Raw genomic sequence first — 16,245 nt, forward strand, 5'->3', positions numbered from 1 at the left:
ACACATGTTTACCAAACTCCCATCTGTGACTTCAACCCTGGATCCTCCCATGATACATCATCCACACACCACACACACCTCTGCCTCTGGGCTCCAGAATCTGAGCCGGATGCCCGCTCCGTTCCACCTGGGGTCCGAACATTTTCAGTTTTATGACGCCTTCGACCTCGGGTATCTTCTGGCCGATCCAGAACAATGTCATCCGTTGTTTTTGGGGAACCCAAATCTCCACCTTCTGTTTTGCTCTAGGGGCAATGCAGGGAATGAGAAAGGAACTGGGAGGAGGAAAGGGTGGGGGTGGAAGCACTGTACACGGAGAGGAGCCTTGAGGGTTTAGAGACCTCTGCAGAGGCTGACTAAGCAGCTCTGGACAGGTTTTACTTAACTTTCCCAGCCCATCTTCTTAGGTAAAAGCTCTGCAGGCTGTTGTGGGGCTCCAGTAAGGAAAATGGAAGTGGAGGCATTTAGTAAGCTGGGGCTCTTTATGTCAGTGAGAACTTGCCATGTGTTACAAAGACAGCAGTTTTATCTCAAAGAACCTATGTGGGGGTTGGGGGAGTTAAGAGGCAGGTAATGAGAGAAGCCAACATCACCACGTCCTCCCATTACCAGCATATCCCAGAAGCTACGTCGGCCAGCTTTGCTGGGTGGAGTCACAGGCTCCCCAGGGACAGGGGCAGGAGGAAAGGTGCTGGGTCGACATGCAGAGCTCTTGGTTTCCATAGAACTGCTCCTGACACTTCCTGTGGACCCCAAACATGATAGACTCCCATCACTGCCCATCAGTTCCCAGCACAGACAAGGTAGTCCCAATTCTGGCGCCTCACCATCTATTCTACCTGTCGGTGAGTGTATGACACTGACAGTGTGTGGCTGCATGTGCTTGTGGAGCGGGTTCCTGAGGAATCTCCTTCCCCAGGCAGGCGGCCGGCTATAGGCCTGTACTTCTGCCACTACCTCACCTTGAAGATGCAGATTAAGCGATGGACATCTGCGAATGGGTACTTCTGATGGGGCATTTATGCTGCTTTCTCTGAACCTCACATTTGCACACTCATCCACGTGGTCTGTCTGAACTTTTGCTATTCTTTGGATTAGAGGTGGAGGGGCTATTGACCTACCTGGAGGTATGTCCTCTGTACACAGTGAAGCAGGGAGCAGCCGTAGCTCCATGATGGCATCAGCCAGAGCCTGGCGAGCTGCGCCCCGGAGCTTCTCCTCCAGCTGCACAATGCTAATGTTCCCCTTTTCCCATACGTCTAGTCGAAGCCTTGGGGACCCATCCTGAGCTGGAAGGAAGAATATGGGTCCCTTGAGAGTGCCCCTAGATTCCACTCTTGCCTCCCACGGCACTGAATGAACACTCCGTCCTGTGACCAAGTTGTCCTACCTGAAGAACTGTCCAGTGTGACTGGGCAGCGAATGACCTGAGTCAGTTGCTCAAATTCTTCCTCTTTCAATGGGTCTGGAGATACAGGAGAAGAGGGGGGCCACATTGCCAGTGATATGGGGGTTCCACCTTCATCCACAAAGGCTAGAGTGATGCAGGCAACCCCTAGGTAGAAATCGATAGGGAAGCTCAGATATGGCATTTGCAGACCTCCCTTTCCAAGGCCCCCTCCAGCTGCCCAGCTGGAAGACCCTCTAGCCTCAAGGTGAGAAAAGCCTTTCTAACACTTGCGAGTACTGCCATAGGCCCGTGCTCTACACTGTACCTTTGCCCCCGGTGCCCTGTCCACCAGGCTTGTTATACAAGTAGATGTCCAGGTCGTGGAGACCACCCTGTGGTGGGAGCGGATGCTGGGAAGAGAAAAGACACCGAGCACTAAGATGGGTATCTATAAAGGGTCAGAAGCTACAGGTATGCATGGGCGCTCAGGAGGACACGGGGCAGATAATTACAGGCCCATGGGCAAAGGCACATATGAAAGAATCTGCAGACAAGTGGGATAGGGGCATGCCAGGGGCAAGGGACAGAAGTGCACTCAAGTGTGGACAGTGAGGGCGGTGGGGACAATCTCACTTGGAAGTGGTTCCGGCTGTTGCTGTCTGTGTATTTGGGAGAGTGCAGAAAGATGAGTAGGTTCTGCCGCAAGTACCAGGCCAAGGCAGGAAGCCAGGGTCTGCAGGATGGGGGCAGGGCCAGATGCAGTACCTCTGAGGGAAGACTTCCAGGAGGCTGGATGAACTGCACAGTTGGGAGAGATGGTCAGAGTTTAACGCACAGACTCCAGTCTAGACTGCCCTGCGACCTGTGAGTGAGTCTGGAAAGATGCTAGTGTCAGGAAAGGAGCTGACCTCCACATCTGCTGGGGTCAGCTTACAGTTCCGGACCAGCATGACCGTGATGACATCCAGCGTGGCTTCATCCAGACGCCGACGCAGAACCCGCACCAGTTCATCCGTGATTTCAGGACCTGGATACAGCCATGGTATGAAGGTAGGGGATCTAGTTATCTCCATGCCAATCCTTAAACTCAATGCCTCAACAATCCCCCGTATATTGGACATCGATGGCATGCAAGTTATGAAGGAAGCTAGCACCAAGGTCTGGTTTTGTCAAGCTACTCACTATGACTATGGACGTGTGAGCTTTACTTAAAAGCCTCAGTGCCCTCATCCAAGAAAATGGGAATTATAATAGTACCAATCTCAGAGGTATGCCACAACTACTAAAAGATAAGGTAGGTAACAGTTTTAGTCTGATACCTGGTCCACATTATTTGAATACTTTAGGCTCAACACAGCCCAAATTGAACCCATCATTCACCCAGTCCACTCTTGGTCTCAGGCCAGTGGACTCAGTAGCTACCCTGCAGTCAACTGATTCCTCTTCCCAAGCTCACTTTACCCAGCAATGAGTCTGTGCCCCTAAATGTCACCTGAGCCTGTCTTCTCCTATATAGCTCCTGCTGAAGCCCAGGAGGAAGGGGGCCAGGGCGGAGTAAGAGATGGCTCTAAGAGGAGTACCTCTCCGCATCCTCACCTGCCTGCCCTACGCCATGCACCAGCAGCTGGATATGTCTGTCCACTTGGCCCACAGGGCGAGTTGCATCTGAACTGCGGTTGGAAGCCATGTCCAAAGGAGAACGAGGACCCTGTGGGGACAACCAAGTTCAGATCTAGCTCCATGGAACAAAGCATGAGGGGAGTGTGGGAACAGAGGAGAGTGGGAACAATACACACTGAGGCTTCTTCAGAGTAGATGGGCTCTTGGCTTCGGGACAGAGCTAGGGAGGGGGGCAGAGTATCCCCTTCCCATGGCCGGTCACTACAGGATGTCTCCAGGAGCCTAGGAAAGAATAGCAAGGTCTTTGGCATCTCTCCTCCCATGCCATCCCCAACTCAAGCTTTACCCCGTCTTCTCAGGTTCTACATACCGAAGATAGTACACAGCCTTAGTTGCTCGTTCCTGGTAAACAAACATATTCTTTCGGTTCACTACAGAGAAGGCATTGAGCACAGAGCGCAGGGCCTGGATAGCTGTAGTAGTAACATGGGCTCAGAAAACTCCCTTCTCTACATCCTCTATCGTCCTCTCCCACCTGCCCTCTTGTGCCAGTCACATACCCCGAGAAACCCCCATACTGGGACCCATCTTGAGGCGTGAATGGACTCGGATCACAGTTCCCCATACAACATCACAGGAGAAATGGCCTGGGACAAACTGCATTGTGGCTGCTAAGTATCCTCGGGGTGCACAGTTCTCATCAGCAGCATAATCTGCAGACAGGGCAGCATGGGTTAGAAACAGGATGCCTAGCCCTCTGTTTTCCAGACTGCTCGCCTGGGAACTATCAAACATCATTCCCAATTCCTTGACCCTACTTAAATATCTGCCAGGTAAAGATGAACACAGTGCTAGGCACAGGTATATCCTTACAAAGTCAGGTCATAGTACATAGGCTTTCAGGGCTATCTCAAGGAGACTTAAAGATAAGGATGTCCAGAAAGGCAAACCCCGAGGCCATCCTGAAGACAACGCCAAGGGATTTGGGCCCTGTTACAACACATGCACCGGTGGCTTCATTAGGGGCTGCAACTGTAGCTCACTGAAACAAAAAGGCTTTGGTGCTTAAGCATCAGCTGTAGAGTTGGGAGAAAGCATGTCCTGTGTTTTGGAGGATGCACACCACCAAAGGGTGGTGTGGCAGTAATTTTTTTTAAAGGCCACAGATCGATATCCTATTTGATCCTTTGTCAGGCAGCTTAGGCTTGCTTTAACCCAGCCTGAACCGCTGATCATATCTCAGGGACCAGGACGGCAATCCTTGTCCAGTTTCCAGGTGAATAAAGAATCTTCTAGAAGGCTGAGGGGCAGTTTTATTTCCCAAATATACTTGTGTCAAGCATCAGCAACATTTAGGCTATCCAGGGGAATGCACAGAAACTCTGGTGCCGAGTTAAAGGGTCTCAGGGGAAAAAAATATGGAGGTAAGAGAAGAAGAGCTGTGTCTGGCCTCACATGCCAGTCTGTGGGAGTCATACTGAAGTGGAAGTGTTGGCTGTCCTGGTTCACTCTCAATGTGCAGAAATTGCCTTCAAAACCAAGATAGCCTACTAATAATGGGATGCCTGCTTAAATATGGAGAACATACCAGGATGCCCTCAAAGAGACTCTCCTGGTGACTGTGAAAAGGTGGGAAAATGTTAGAAATCAGGAGGGCAAAGATTTTGCTTTAAGCCAGAAGGGAGGATGGCAAAGAGGGATATGATTCAGCTTTTTTCCCATGGCTGTGATGAAAAGGCATCAGGAGCTCAAAAAGGAGCACAAGTGTTGAGTCTTGTTTTTTTGTTTTTTTAAAAGGATTTTCTGAGGTAGGGTCTCACTTTTAGCATCAGGCTGGCCTGGAATTCACCATAGAGTCTCAGGATGGCCTCGAGAGGTCGAAAAGAATATTGGTAACCAATAAGCATGGGTTACACTTTAATCTTCCTACCTTTGCCTCCTGAGTGCTGGGATTAAAGGCATGCACCCCCACACCTGGCATGTGTTGAGTCTTTAATTACCACCTTGACTAGGTCAGCCATTTCCTTACCATGACCAGGAATCCAAAAGGATCCCTGTGCCTGCCTGTCTGGAGGAATAGCCAATCAGAAAGCCAATTTTGCTATGAGACCACAGGCTCCTCTCCTCTGGTCTTCTCACCTTGGAACTAGCTGACTTCCCCCTTCTCCAGACTCCTTGCCTCTCCGTGTATTTCCCAACTGGGTTAAAATGAAAATTCTAGGTAACAAGATGTGTCCTGGTGGAAGCATGTCCTTAGGAAGACAGGTCATAACCTAGTCTAATCATCTTTTCTTTCTGTATTCTCAAACCTTTCCTCCCTTACTGGCTCTCTACAGAACACAAGCTTACTCAAGTCTGTACCTTATTTTATTTTAAAGTTCTTTCCTTGCTTCCATGTTCCTTCAATTACTATATCCACTTTCCCTGCCCGCTACTTGAAACAGCAGCCATTCTCTGTTCTATCTTTCTTTTTCCACTTCATCTGGCTTCTAGTTCTTCTTTCCACAGAACTGTTTCATGACAGTCACTGATGGCCAACAGCACACAAATTCAGGGAGTTTTATCTATCTGTTTGTGCTTCTCACCCAAGAACCAGATGAGAGGAAGGACAGTAGATCGTACCGTCACTGGGCAGTGGTACTCGCTGACGAGAATGGAAGAGTGTCTCGCTGCGCCACAGATCTTCTTCACTCTCAGCCACCAGAAGGGAGTTACACACATGGCTGTCATGGAGGTCCTGAAGAAGCAGTCGCTGGCAGAAAGAGTAAGGTGTCAGATTTACAATTCCTCCTTGTTAATGGGTAGTAGTCAAGGATGATTAACAGCCACTGGAAATGACCACTATTGCTAGGGGTCAGAGGTCGAAAAGAATATTGGTAACCAATAAGCATGGGTTACACAGTAATACCCTGTATCAAAAACAAAAACACAGCCAGGTGTGGTGGTGCACAACTTTAATCCCAGCACTCAGGAGGTAGAGGTGGGAGGATCTATGTAAGTTGAAGGCTAACCTGGGGCTACAAAGTGAGTTCCAGGTCAGCCTGGGCTACAGTGATATCCTATCTTGAAAAGCAACAACAACAACAACAAAAAACCAAAAAACTAGTGCTGGAGAGATGGCTCAGAGGTTAAGGTGCTTGCTTACAAAGCATAATGGCCTGGGTTTGATTTCCCAGTACCCATGTAAAGCCAAATGCACAAAGTGGCACATGTGTCTGAAGTTTTATTTGCAGTGGCTATGGGCCCTGATATGCTCACTCTCTCTCCTTGCAAAACAAACAAACAAACAAATAAATAAATAAATAAATACAAACAAACAACAACAAACCAGGTGGCTGGAGAGATGACTCGGTGGGTAACACAAGTATGAGGGTGTGAGAGGACCTGAATTACCCTGAGTTCTATTCCCCAGGACTCAGGTAAACATCCAGGCATGGTCATACATGCCTGTAACCCCAGTCCTATAGGTAGCGTTCACTGGGTCAGCCAGTATGACTAGAAACAGCAGCTTCCAGGTTCAGTGAGAGACTGTCTCGAAGAAACAAGGCAAGAGAGGTCACCTGGGCTGGAGAGATGGCTTAGCGGTTAAGCGCTTGCCTGTGAAGCCAAAGGACCCCGGTTCGAGGCTCGGTTCCCCAGGTCCCACGTTAGCCAGATGCACAAGGGGGTGCATGCGTCTGGAGTTCGTTTGCAGTGGTTGGAGGCCCTGTCGCGCCCATTCTCTCTCTTTCTCTCTCTACCTCCTTCTCTCTGTCTGTCACTCTCAAATAAATAAATAAAAATGAACAAAAAAAAAAAGAGAGAGGTCACCTGATCTTCTCCTGTGGCCTCTGCAAGTGTGTGCAGCACACACATATGCATACAACACATACACCATACATACCACACACACAAGCAAACAACCCAAAACAGTAACAAAAAGCCTAGCACCAACAAAAAAGGACTGCAGTTCCATAACAGAGCTCAGGGCTTTGCAAGCAAGTCCAGTGAGTACTTGTTCCTCCTTCTCAGAATCTGGTCACCATCTTTTAGTTCTCAATTTAAAAACTTCAATGGCCACACAGCAGTCTCTGCTTTGCCTCTATAGAATTCTTCACTGCTGACAATGAAATAGTTTGTATATTTTAGTTGTTCATTATCTATCTTTGTTCTCACTGCACTAAGACTAGCACTGAGAAAGGAAGGAAGGGAATATCTCAGTCACTGGCAAGGAATGAGTAACCTTGTTACTGGGAGTGGATTAGAGAACTCCCTCAGTCTGTAGGAAACTGGAAGAATAACAGCCTCACAGTAACTGGAGGGACAGGAAAAAAAAAAAAAAAAAGAACCATCTCAAAGTCATTACTGAGTCTGCGCTAGACTAACAGCCTCTGAAAGTCCAGTTGCTACAAAGTGCCCCATCTGCACTGTCTCGGTGACCAGGAGCCTGGCCTCTGTGCCTTACCTGGTTGACTTCTCTACAGATCTCCCCAACTCGCCTCACCACAAGTTGTTGCAGGTGGCGACATTCGGTGCCAGGCCCACCATCCTCCCGAATCAGGCTCCTAGGAAGGAAGGAAGGATAGATCTGATGGAGAACTGCAGTGGGCAGATTCTGCAGGGGGATGTCATGAGTGGGAGGGAGGTCATGGAGTTGGGGCCAAAGGAAACCATAAGAATGAGGTAGGAATGGACATAGGAAGCAAACCTGTATAACTCCCTAAATAGAATTCTCCAGCAGTTCTGGAAGCCTAGACTCTTGGCAGCTCTCCCATGCCACCACACTGCCCATCATGTAGTATGGATGTTTTATGCTCAAACTGTGGTCAGAATGGTGGTCTTCCCTTCTCTTGTCCCACACCAGAGAACAGTGTTTAAGCAGATGCCTAGCTATGAATCTTGGCTGTGTCTCTTACTGTGATCTTGGGCAAGTATTTAACTTCTGTGAAGTGAATATCTTCATTCATACCAATAGGGTCATATTACATAGATGAGCTGATTCATAAAAAAGGCTAAAAGATTACCTTCATATTGTAAACAATTATTAGGTACTATTCCTTATCTTTATATATCAATCTTTGAAGCTGCTCTGAAGTTTAGATGTTCTTAGAACTCAGCTAAAAGCCAAAAATCCTCATTGGCTTTTCAACTCCATGAAGAAAGTCAAGAGTGATGTGACTTTTCTAGAAAATGTGGGAAAGAGATCCAGAGTCCTGACCTTCTAATACAAGTCAAATCCCTACCAAAGCTCTCAGGCACAAATCTTATCTACTTTCAAAAAAACTTTGGGGTAGGGTCTTGTTCTAGCAGCCCAGGCTGATCTGGAATTCACTATGTAGTCTCAGACTGACCTTGAACCTATGGTAATCCACTTACCTCAGCCTCTACCTCTGCCTTCCTTCCCAGTGCTGGGACTAAAGGTGTGCACCACCATACCAGGCTCAAAACATTTTTTACTTATATAAGTGTGGGTGTCATGGTGCACATTTGGAGGTCAGAGGACAGCTTCAAGGTGTCTGTGCTCTACATATTTTTTAAATTTTAAAAAATTTGTGTGTAAGCTGGGCGTGGTGGCACACAACTTTAATCCCAGTACTTGGGAGGCAGAGGTAGGAGGATCACCATGAGTTCGAGGCCACCCTGAGACTACATAGTGAATTCCAGGTCAGCCAGAGTTAGAGTGAAACCTGACCTAGAAAAACCAAAAAAAAAAAAAAAAAGGGGGGGGAATTTCTGTGTGTGTGTGTATGCGTATGCTAATGTGTCAAGCATGCACCACTTAGCATCCAATTTTATGTGGGTACTGGGGACTCAAAGTCTAACAGGCCTTGCAAGTGCTTTTAACCATTGAACCATCTCTCTAGGTTCCCCAGTCATACATCTTTGAGACAGGGTCTCTTTCTACTATAAATGAACTGTCAGACTGCAAAGAAACACGAGACTAGCTGGCCCGGGAGCTTTGGATTCTCCTGCTTCTCTTTCCCATTGATGCAGGCATAACTTTGCATTAGACTTTACATGGGTGTTGGGGAGTTGAGCACAGGCAGGCTTTGGAAATGAGCATCTGTAATCACCTTCCCACCCTCCCCCCAAGCCTTGCCTACTTTTAATAACCCTGGGTTTATGAGAATAGGCAAGACTAAGATTGTAGGGATGCAGGCCCTGGCTTCTACATACCGTGCATGTGCATACACTTCCACACGATCCTGCAGTATCCTGATGATGAGCCAGAAATCAGGCAGGCAGGGCCCAGGAAGGCCTGAAATTGAAGGCTGTGGAGGTACTGGCCCAGGTGGAGTCCGCAACGTGAAGGGGGCCTTCTCACCGAGGGTCTCACTGGGACCCTCACTGTCTGAGCCACTGCTGCCACCATCATAACCTGTGTCAAATGTGATGACGTCCAACCCCATCCTTAGCTGAGCCTGACTCATCTAAATCTCCAAGTGCATCAGGTTTCACAGTCTCCTACAAATGAGTCCCCTCTGATACCCCCTACTCAGACGTTTCCCTACGCTGTTGTAAGCCCACCTGCCATCAGCTGGGAGTCCTCCACCCCTGACCCCCGCACCCCCACCCCGCTTACCTAGGTGGTCTGAATCCACACTGCCTTGACTGGACGTGAGACTCAGTCCCCGGCTAGGCCCAGGCTGACTCCCTGAGTAGAGAAGGGAAATACCTGGGTTTTCTCTGGATTCTGCCTAGGTTTACCCAGTAGAAATGGAAGCTGGGCAGATGGCAAGGGAGCCTACACTATGCTACCCAGGTCTTCTCTTACCTCCCTGTGACAGGCTGGTTAGGCCAATGAGAGGAGTGCCTTCAGAACCCTCTGGGGAGCCAGGAGCTTGAGGACTGACTGCCTGAGGGACAGAAATCAGAAGATGCAGCCTATATACTCATTATCACCTCTCTTCCGTCCCCAGGTCAGACATACCTCCTCTTCAATGCCTTCAGCCCTATCCTCATGGCTGTGCCAAACCCAGGCTGCTGAAGGGGGCTCCCCATGGGGCCCACTGGGTTGTTGGCCAATGGCCACAAAGAAGAAGCCACTGTCAGGGTCCTCAAGAAGAACATGGCCAGGTAGTTGGAGGCGGCGGAACTCCTGGGGATCAGGAGCCAAGGTCACAGTTTAGGCTGGAGCAGGCTTCCCTACAGAGTGCCCTATGTGCTACCTGGGGAGTAGACAGTAACATCTCCACTGCTGGGCTATGAGAAGGTTCAAGGTTCAATAGGACCAGTGACAAGGTTGGAAACTGGGTTACTTTCCATGGAGTTGGGTACTCAGGCATAGTGGGGAGAGGTAGGTAATATGGCAAGGAGACAGACAAGAGAGAATTCTATGGATTTAAATTAAGAGAAGCTCTTTCAGTTACACACCTGGGGTTCAAGGAGGGAGGGGACTTCAAGGGACCACAGAATGTTTTGAGGGCACCTTACCTCCTTGAATTGTGTGAGGGAGCGTTCTGGCCCAAACACAAAACTCAGTGGAAGAGTTTGGCGAAGGCAGGTAGAGCGTCCTGGAGAGCTATGGATGTGAGCAGCCGCTCGGTGGAGGGCAGGGCTCTGGGGAATGCCCCCTCTTCGGAGTGCCCCCACCATCTCATCTTCTAACAACCACCGAATCTATAGTCACAAGTGCAACCACAACTTGCTTAATAGGGCATCATCAGAAGCCCAAATCAAAAGATGCTAGAAAATATTCTGCCTTATAGATTAAGAGAGGTCCTACTTGTATTCCAGGATAAAGGGGCACCTTATCTCACTCATCTGATGGGAATGGTACCAGTTACAGTACTGGAGTCCTAACACTTACAGTGGGAAAGAGAAGGCTCTCACCTCACTCATAGTGGTCTCAATAGCCAGTCTGTGGGGTGTGGCCAAGGTGGACAGTCCTGGGTGCCTAAGAGAAGAAAGGTTTGGATCCTGTTTTCCAGAAAATGGAAACTGACAGGGGAGTGGGCAACTCTGAAGAGATAAGGCTGTACCTCTCTTCTTCTGGGGGTGGCAGCGGGGGGCCCAGGCCATCATCTGACCTTAAAGATGATGGCTGCCCTGGGGACCGTGGGAATGAGGTACTGCTCTCAGATGTTGACCTAAACAGGGTAGAAACAAAAGTCAAAGGTCAGGAGCTGCTATTCTCCCATGGCTTCCTCAAGGTCTCTTTAGTCCTAGGTCCCCTTTATTCCCAAAGACCCCAGAACCTGCCACAAGTTTGCTGCCGCACCGGTGGTGCTGAAGGTCTGAGGTTGGGGGCAGCTCCACTTCTAGGGGCAAGGTCAGCACAAAGACGTCCAAAGTGATACTGAGGTCCCTCAGGGGAACTCGGCCTCCAACTGGGGGTCCCTCTAGACTGGAAAGCACCTGGCCTGGGAGATAGGGAAAGTTAGGGCCACTGAGGACCCTGGGAAAAGCACAGCTTCCAAAGTTCCAAATGATAGTGAGTCATACTCCCAGGCTCTCTTCCTCCCCTGGGCAGGCACATCAGTAGGTGAGCCATACTGAGACCTCTGTCTGGCCTTTCCCTAGGTCCCCAAACTCACCCAGACAGGTGGGAAGGCTGCACACAGGTACTGAGCTGTGTTGCCCACGCAGACGCACAGAGCATGTGAGGTGCAGGAAGAGGGGTGGCAGGTCGTGGACAAGACTCTCAGGTCCAGTGGGGGAGTCGCCTCCCAAGATACTGAAGGAATCTTCATCAGGGTTCACAGTGTCTGCATCTGACAGCGAGGCAGAGTCGAGCCCAGCAGGCTCCAGGTCTGGTTCACGGCTTTCACGGTACTCAACTTCCAGCTCCGGGTCACTCTCAGTGACCACACAGCCAGCAGATGTGTCTCCTAGTGGTGCGTGCACATAGCCAACAGGTAAGGGGGCAGTGGAGGCTTCTCAATCTCAACCTGAAGCAGCCTCCCGGCCTTGACCCACTTGCCCACACACCTTCTTCTCCCATGAGCTCAGCCTCTGAAAACTCCAGGTCACTGACTTTTCTGTCTACAGTGTCGCGGGGGCCCTCGTCCTGGGTAAAATAGAGAGGGCTGATTCAAGAAGGACAAGCAGCACATCCGTGCCTCAGGGGAAAGTATTCAAAAGATTCAGACAGGCCAAAAGAGGCCTCTGGGTTACAAGGAAGGAAGAGATGAAAGCTGCTCACCTCTCTCCTGCTGGATGGAGGGCAATAGAAGAAGTAGTGGGGATTGGAGGGCACTGTGCGGAAGTGGAGCCTACTGATATCCAGGAACTTCTCCTGTAGTGGGGTTTAGGAGGCTATGTCAGCAACCCCTCCCCTCAAAGGACATTACTCCCCTTATTATTCCAGGACATATGCATACCCTCAACTTAGGAGAGCATATTGCATGCTATACAAGCGGACTTTCCCCTTTTCTGCCCTTGCCCAAGTTCCTACCTGAATGAGGCCATGAAGGGCATTATGTGCTTCTCCTCTGAGTTGGCAGACATCTGTCAGAGAGATCTCTGGGCCAGGGTCTGGATGGCCAGGGACACGGGTGCTCTGAAATTCAGGCTCACTTAGGTCTTCAGTCTCTATACTGGATGATTAGGGTTGAAAGAAGCATTCTAGTATTAAGAACCATCAAGTGTTGGAGGTACCTGCTTCCTAACTGGGCAGCAGCACCCATCTGCCTCTGTCTACAGGATATTAGCACAATAGCCTGGGAGGCGACAGAGGCAAGGAGAACCAACCCTTTGGGCTGTAACCTCCACACTTCTTAAGGGATAAAGATTTCTGTGAAACAGAGTCTGGTGATCCCACTTTTCTGACTTTCATCACTAAGTGGAGGTGGTATTATTTAACATGAAGATAGGTGGGGAAACAAGGTTTGTTGGGAAGAAAATGCATTCACTTGAGGGGCATGAACAGCAGGGAACTAGGGTTGCAGAGAGGGTGCTGGGAGAGAGCTCCGATCTGGGCCCTCGGCTTTCTCACCTCTCTAGTTCTTCCCCAACGGCAATGTTAGAAAGCTAACAGAACTGTCTTCCTGCTTGCCTTTTTCCTCCCTCCCTCCCTCCCTTCCTTCCAGCTTTCCATTCAGCTAGGAACTGCAGAGGTCTAATGTGGGGCTTAGTAGGTAAAATACAGTGTGGGGCACACACTCACAGCAAACCTCTGCTTTCACTTTGGCAATTTCTGGGAGCTCAATAGTCCTGACCCAGCTAATCAGATCATACCAAAGCAGGAGAGATGTGCAGGGCTGTGCCTGGGAGACCACCACTAGGTCCTTTCCATAGGGGCTTGGTCCATGAGCTACTGCCCCCTGCCCTACTCCTTGAGACTATCCAAGAACAACCCTAACCTGGATTCAGAAACCAGGATAGCTCGTTCCCGAGGCTCTGGTCCCTCCTCGATGCTACTGCTGAAGGGTCCTGGACTGAGAGGACCAGGGCTTGGAGGTACATGAGGCAAACCCCAAGAGTGGCCACACAGTGCGAGCAGAAAAGATGTGATGTCTATTTCTTGCAGTAGCTCCTCACAGGCATCTACAGCTATCAGCAAATCCTGGCAGGTTACACTCTGTGCTTGTTGCAAGCTCCGGAACAGCCCTAATCGAAATGGAATGGGCCAGGAAGGTCAGTTCTGGAAGTCTCTCTCATCCCTATCCCTACAATCCCTATATTTCCATCCCCCAGCCCAGAGCCACACACTTCCCTCAAATGGCAGGCATTCTTTCTCACCACGGACGTAGCACCGCTGTGCATGCTCCTGCAGCAAGGCACAATGGGTGGCGGCTTCTTTGTGCCTGGGCTCCATCCAGGCTGAGGATGAGGAGGGGTGGCTTAGGAACTGAGTCCTGGGAATGGGAGGAAAGAGAGCTTGGCTGACTCCTCTTAGTGGCACCTTAGAGTCATCAGCCACCCAGGCTCTAAACAAATGCATTCCTGGCCTAGCATTTCTGACTGACTGGCTTGAGGGAAGCCAAGCAAGCAGCTGGCAGGACACAGCAAAAAGTCAAGTTCCTGCTACTGGCCAGCAACCTGTCTGCCCATACTCAGTGAGTGTGCACCCAAACCTTGGCTGGGGGAGAATAAATGTCCAAACTAAGGGCACTCACCGGAAGACAAGGTCGCGAGGTGCCTGAGGGGGCTGTATACCAATCATTTGCTCCCTTAGTGCTTCTAGAGAACAGCTATAGATGTAAACAGGACACCTTGTTCGTGGTCCATCTGAACCTTCTGTCTGAGAAGCCTGACGCCCAGTGTAAATCTGTGGGTCCCGACGGGAAGGTGGGTTCAGCTCTCCTAGATTCTGGGCACCATCTGTTGGGAAGACCACATTGTAGTCTCCACATCCTTTCTTCATTTCCCATTCTACTCTGTGCTTAAGTGACTCCAGGCAACAGCCTTACCACTGGCTAGGGTTACACTGAGGATGGGAACTTGGGACTTTGTAGCTCTGACCCCAGTTCCTCCCAGATCTTTCAGGTTAGGAGTTCCACAATACTCTTCCAACTTGGACTTTATTTCTTCTTGGAAGGAATTCTCTAAGCCATAGGCAGCCAGAATTTGGACATCTGAAAAAGAGAAAAAGCAGGATTCACTGTGATCTGGTGGGCTGGAAAGAGAGCTCAAGGTTTTGTATTCAAGAGGGTTAGTGAGGAAGGTCAGCTATTGGTACCTGTAAAGGTAGCTGGGAGAAAAGTCAGAAACACATGCTGGGGGCTCACAAGCCTTGCATAACAGTGCCACTGAGGGGGCTGGGCAGAGATGAAAGGCCTGAGAGTTTCAGGAATACCCACATTCTGTAAAAAGAGAAGCAGAAAATTAGAGCAATCTCCAAGGGAACATTCCAAGTCCCATCCTCTTCCTCCACCCTGACCTGACTCATCTTGGGTTTATTATGAAAAGTCCAGAGCAAAGGGAAATGAAAGCACTCTGTCATGAGCAGAAGGCTCTCAGCGGCAAGGGTGATGTGATAATGGAAGGAGGTCAGTGTGGTAAGAGCTCAGGGAGAAGAACCAGTGCTGACCAGGGCACGAGGGGCTGAGTCTCCAGTGGTCTGGGTGCTGTCAACTGCTTGACCCTTCAAGATCCTGTGGTCTCCCATTGGAGGCCCCTCTGTACCTGCAATGGGGTAGAGATGGTAAAAAGCAGAACCAGCACAAAAGGAGGACTTTGAGGCAGAAGGGCAGGAGGCCAGAGACCACCCTGGAATGTGGGGAAGCACTGGAGTGTGGTATTAGGAGAGAGGAGGTGCTCACCTGGATCGGGGCAGCTCCGCCGCAGCACATCACTCAAGAAGGCAGCCTGGTCAGCAGGGGTCAGTGGGATCTCCCGGTCACTCAGCTCCTGCCCCAGGCAGCTGTGCAGCAGGCACAGCACCATGTCGTTGGTGGGACAGGGCCCCTCGACGAGAGGGACACCCTCTGGCTCTGCCCGACACACACTCTGCTCAGCACAGAGAGCCTCCTGCTGCCCAGTGCCCGGCTCCACCCTGACCAGCAAAGCCCTTCTTTCAGTCTCAGCTTCCTCCCGCTCTATCATGTACTTGCTCTTCACTGACTGGTCCACTCTCTATCCTCCAATAAGCCCATGCTTGCTGGCCCCTTAGGTGAGGGTGCATGGGCACCAAGTCCACCCACCTCTGGAGAGCAGAAGGAAGGACATCTGTAGCTGCTGGCACTGTGGCAGCAGTCCTACCAGGTCAAAATGGAAAGGGATCTCATGGACACAGGTGTCTCCTCCTTGGTCCAGACCTAGGAGATGACAAGAGGAGGGCAGTGAGACCTAGATCACATCTGTGGCTGCCTCCTCCCTTCTTACTACCCTGCTACACCTCTCCTACTGACCATCTGAGACAGGTGGCTCTGGGGGCAGAGGACCCCATTCCTTGCTCTGGCACAACTGTATCAGGTATTCAAAGCTCAGCAGGGAGCCTATACAGGCGGCATCTCGTGGGTGGAGCTAGGGGAGAAACATCAGAAGGCAAGAGTCACTCCCCCCACCCCACACACCTCTGGCTCTCCAGGAAACCCTCAGGTTGCAGTTTCCCAAGGAGATGCAACCTGATAGGAGGCAGGGGTACAGTTCTACAGACACTCACAGCCTGAGGGATCTCCGAGTATGTCAAATCCTGCAGGTGCTTCCAGCTTTCAGGGCCAGGCCCCACTCTCCCATACTGAGGCTCCACCCACACCTCGGTGACCAGATTGAGCTCCGAGTCACCTTCCAGAGCCTCTACCTCCACATCATTGTCATCATCTGTTGAGAAGCTAAAGGAGGAAGGGTTCTGAGCCTGGAGGAGGAGTCAC

At 50.3% G+C, this 16,245-nt stretch overlaps 1 protein-coding gene across 4 annotated transcripts in view; it reads right to left on the minus strand.

Annotated features, from left to right (window-relative positions):
• Szt2 (SZT2 subunit of KICSTOR complex) overlaps positions 1 to 16,245 on the minus strand; it is a 66,696-nt gene that overhangs the window by 12,186 nt on the left and 38,265 nt on the right. For 3 of the 4 annotated variants that reach the window (XM_045148942.1, XM_045148938.1, XM_045148940.1), the window contains 35 exons: positions 16,038 to 16,206; positions 15,784 to 15,898; positions 15,577 to 15,690; positions 15,196 to 15,366; positions 14,964 to 15,058; positions 14,613 to 14,736; positions 14,344 to 14,508; positions 14,050 to 14,254; positions 13,673 to 13,788; positions 13,294 to 13,540; positions 12,387 to 12,528; positions 12,135 to 12,227; positions 11,921 to 11,999; positions 11,527 to 11,820; positions 11,211 to 11,352; positions 10,972 to 11,079; positions 10,823 to 10,886; positions 10,424 to 10,609; positions 9,921 to 10,088; positions 9,765 to 9,846; positions 9,573 to 9,644; positions 9,167 to 9,368; positions 7,455 to 7,554; positions 5,633 to 5,762; positions 3,571 to 3,723; positions 3,381 to 3,483; positions 3,187 to 3,292; positions 2,987 to 3,098; positions 2,299 to 2,417; positions 2,024 to 2,188; positions 1,716 to 1,800; positions 1,391 to 1,555; positions 1,122 to 1,289; positions 610 to 743; positions 79 to 245 (listed from right to left, as the gene is read on the minus strand). In XM_045148942.1, the coding sequence (XP_045004877.1) occupies positions 79 to 245; positions 610 to 743; positions 1,122 to 1,289; positions 1,391 to 1,555; positions 1,716 to 1,800; positions 2,024 to 2,188; positions 2,299 to 2,417; positions 2,987 to 3,098; positions 3,187 to 3,292; positions 3,381 to 3,483; positions 3,571 to 3,723; positions 5,633 to 5,762; positions 7,455 to 7,554; positions 9,167 to 9,368; positions 9,573 to 9,644; positions 9,765 to 9,846; positions 9,921 to 10,088; positions 10,424 to 10,609; positions 10,823 to 10,886; positions 10,972 to 11,079; positions 11,211 to 11,352; positions 11,527 to 11,820; positions 11,921 to 11,999; positions 12,135 to 12,227; positions 12,387 to 12,528; positions 13,294 to 13,540; positions 13,673 to 13,788; positions 14,050 to 14,254; positions 14,344 to 14,508; positions 14,613 to 14,736; positions 14,964 to 15,058; positions 15,196 to 15,366; positions 15,577 to 15,690; positions 15,784 to 15,898; positions 16,038 to 16,206 (4,860 nt within the window). The remainder of the gene's footprint in view (positions 1 to 78; positions 246 to 609; positions 744 to 1,121; positions 1,290 to 1,390; positions 1,556 to 1,715; positions 1,801 to 2,023; positions 2,189 to 2,298; positions 2,418 to 2,986; positions 3,099 to 3,186; positions 3,293 to 3,380; positions 3,484 to 3,570; positions 3,724 to 5,632; positions 5,763 to 7,454; positions 7,555 to 9,166; positions 9,369 to 9,572; positions 9,645 to 9,764; positions 9,847 to 9,920; positions 10,089 to 10,423; positions 10,610 to 10,822; positions 10,887 to 10,971; positions 11,080 to 11,210; positions 11,353 to 11,526; positions 11,821 to 11,920; positions 12,000 to 12,134; positions 12,228 to 12,386; positions 12,529 to 13,293; positions 13,541 to 13,672; positions 13,789 to 14,049; positions 14,255 to 14,343; positions 14,509 to 14,612; positions 14,737 to 14,963; positions 15,059 to 15,195; positions 15,367 to 15,576; positions 15,691 to 15,783; positions 15,899 to 16,037; positions 16,207 to 16,245) is intronic. The other variant, XM_045148941.1, reaches the window with a different exon arrangement.

Source organism: Jaculus jaculus, chromosome 5, assembly GCF_020740685.1.
Source record: "Jaculus jaculus isolate mJacJac1 chromosome 5, mJacJac1.mat.Y.cur, whole genome shotgun sequence".
Taxonomy (NCBI): domain Eukaryota; kingdom Metazoa; phylum Chordata; class Mammalia; order Rodentia; family Dipodidae; genus Jaculus; species Jaculus jaculus.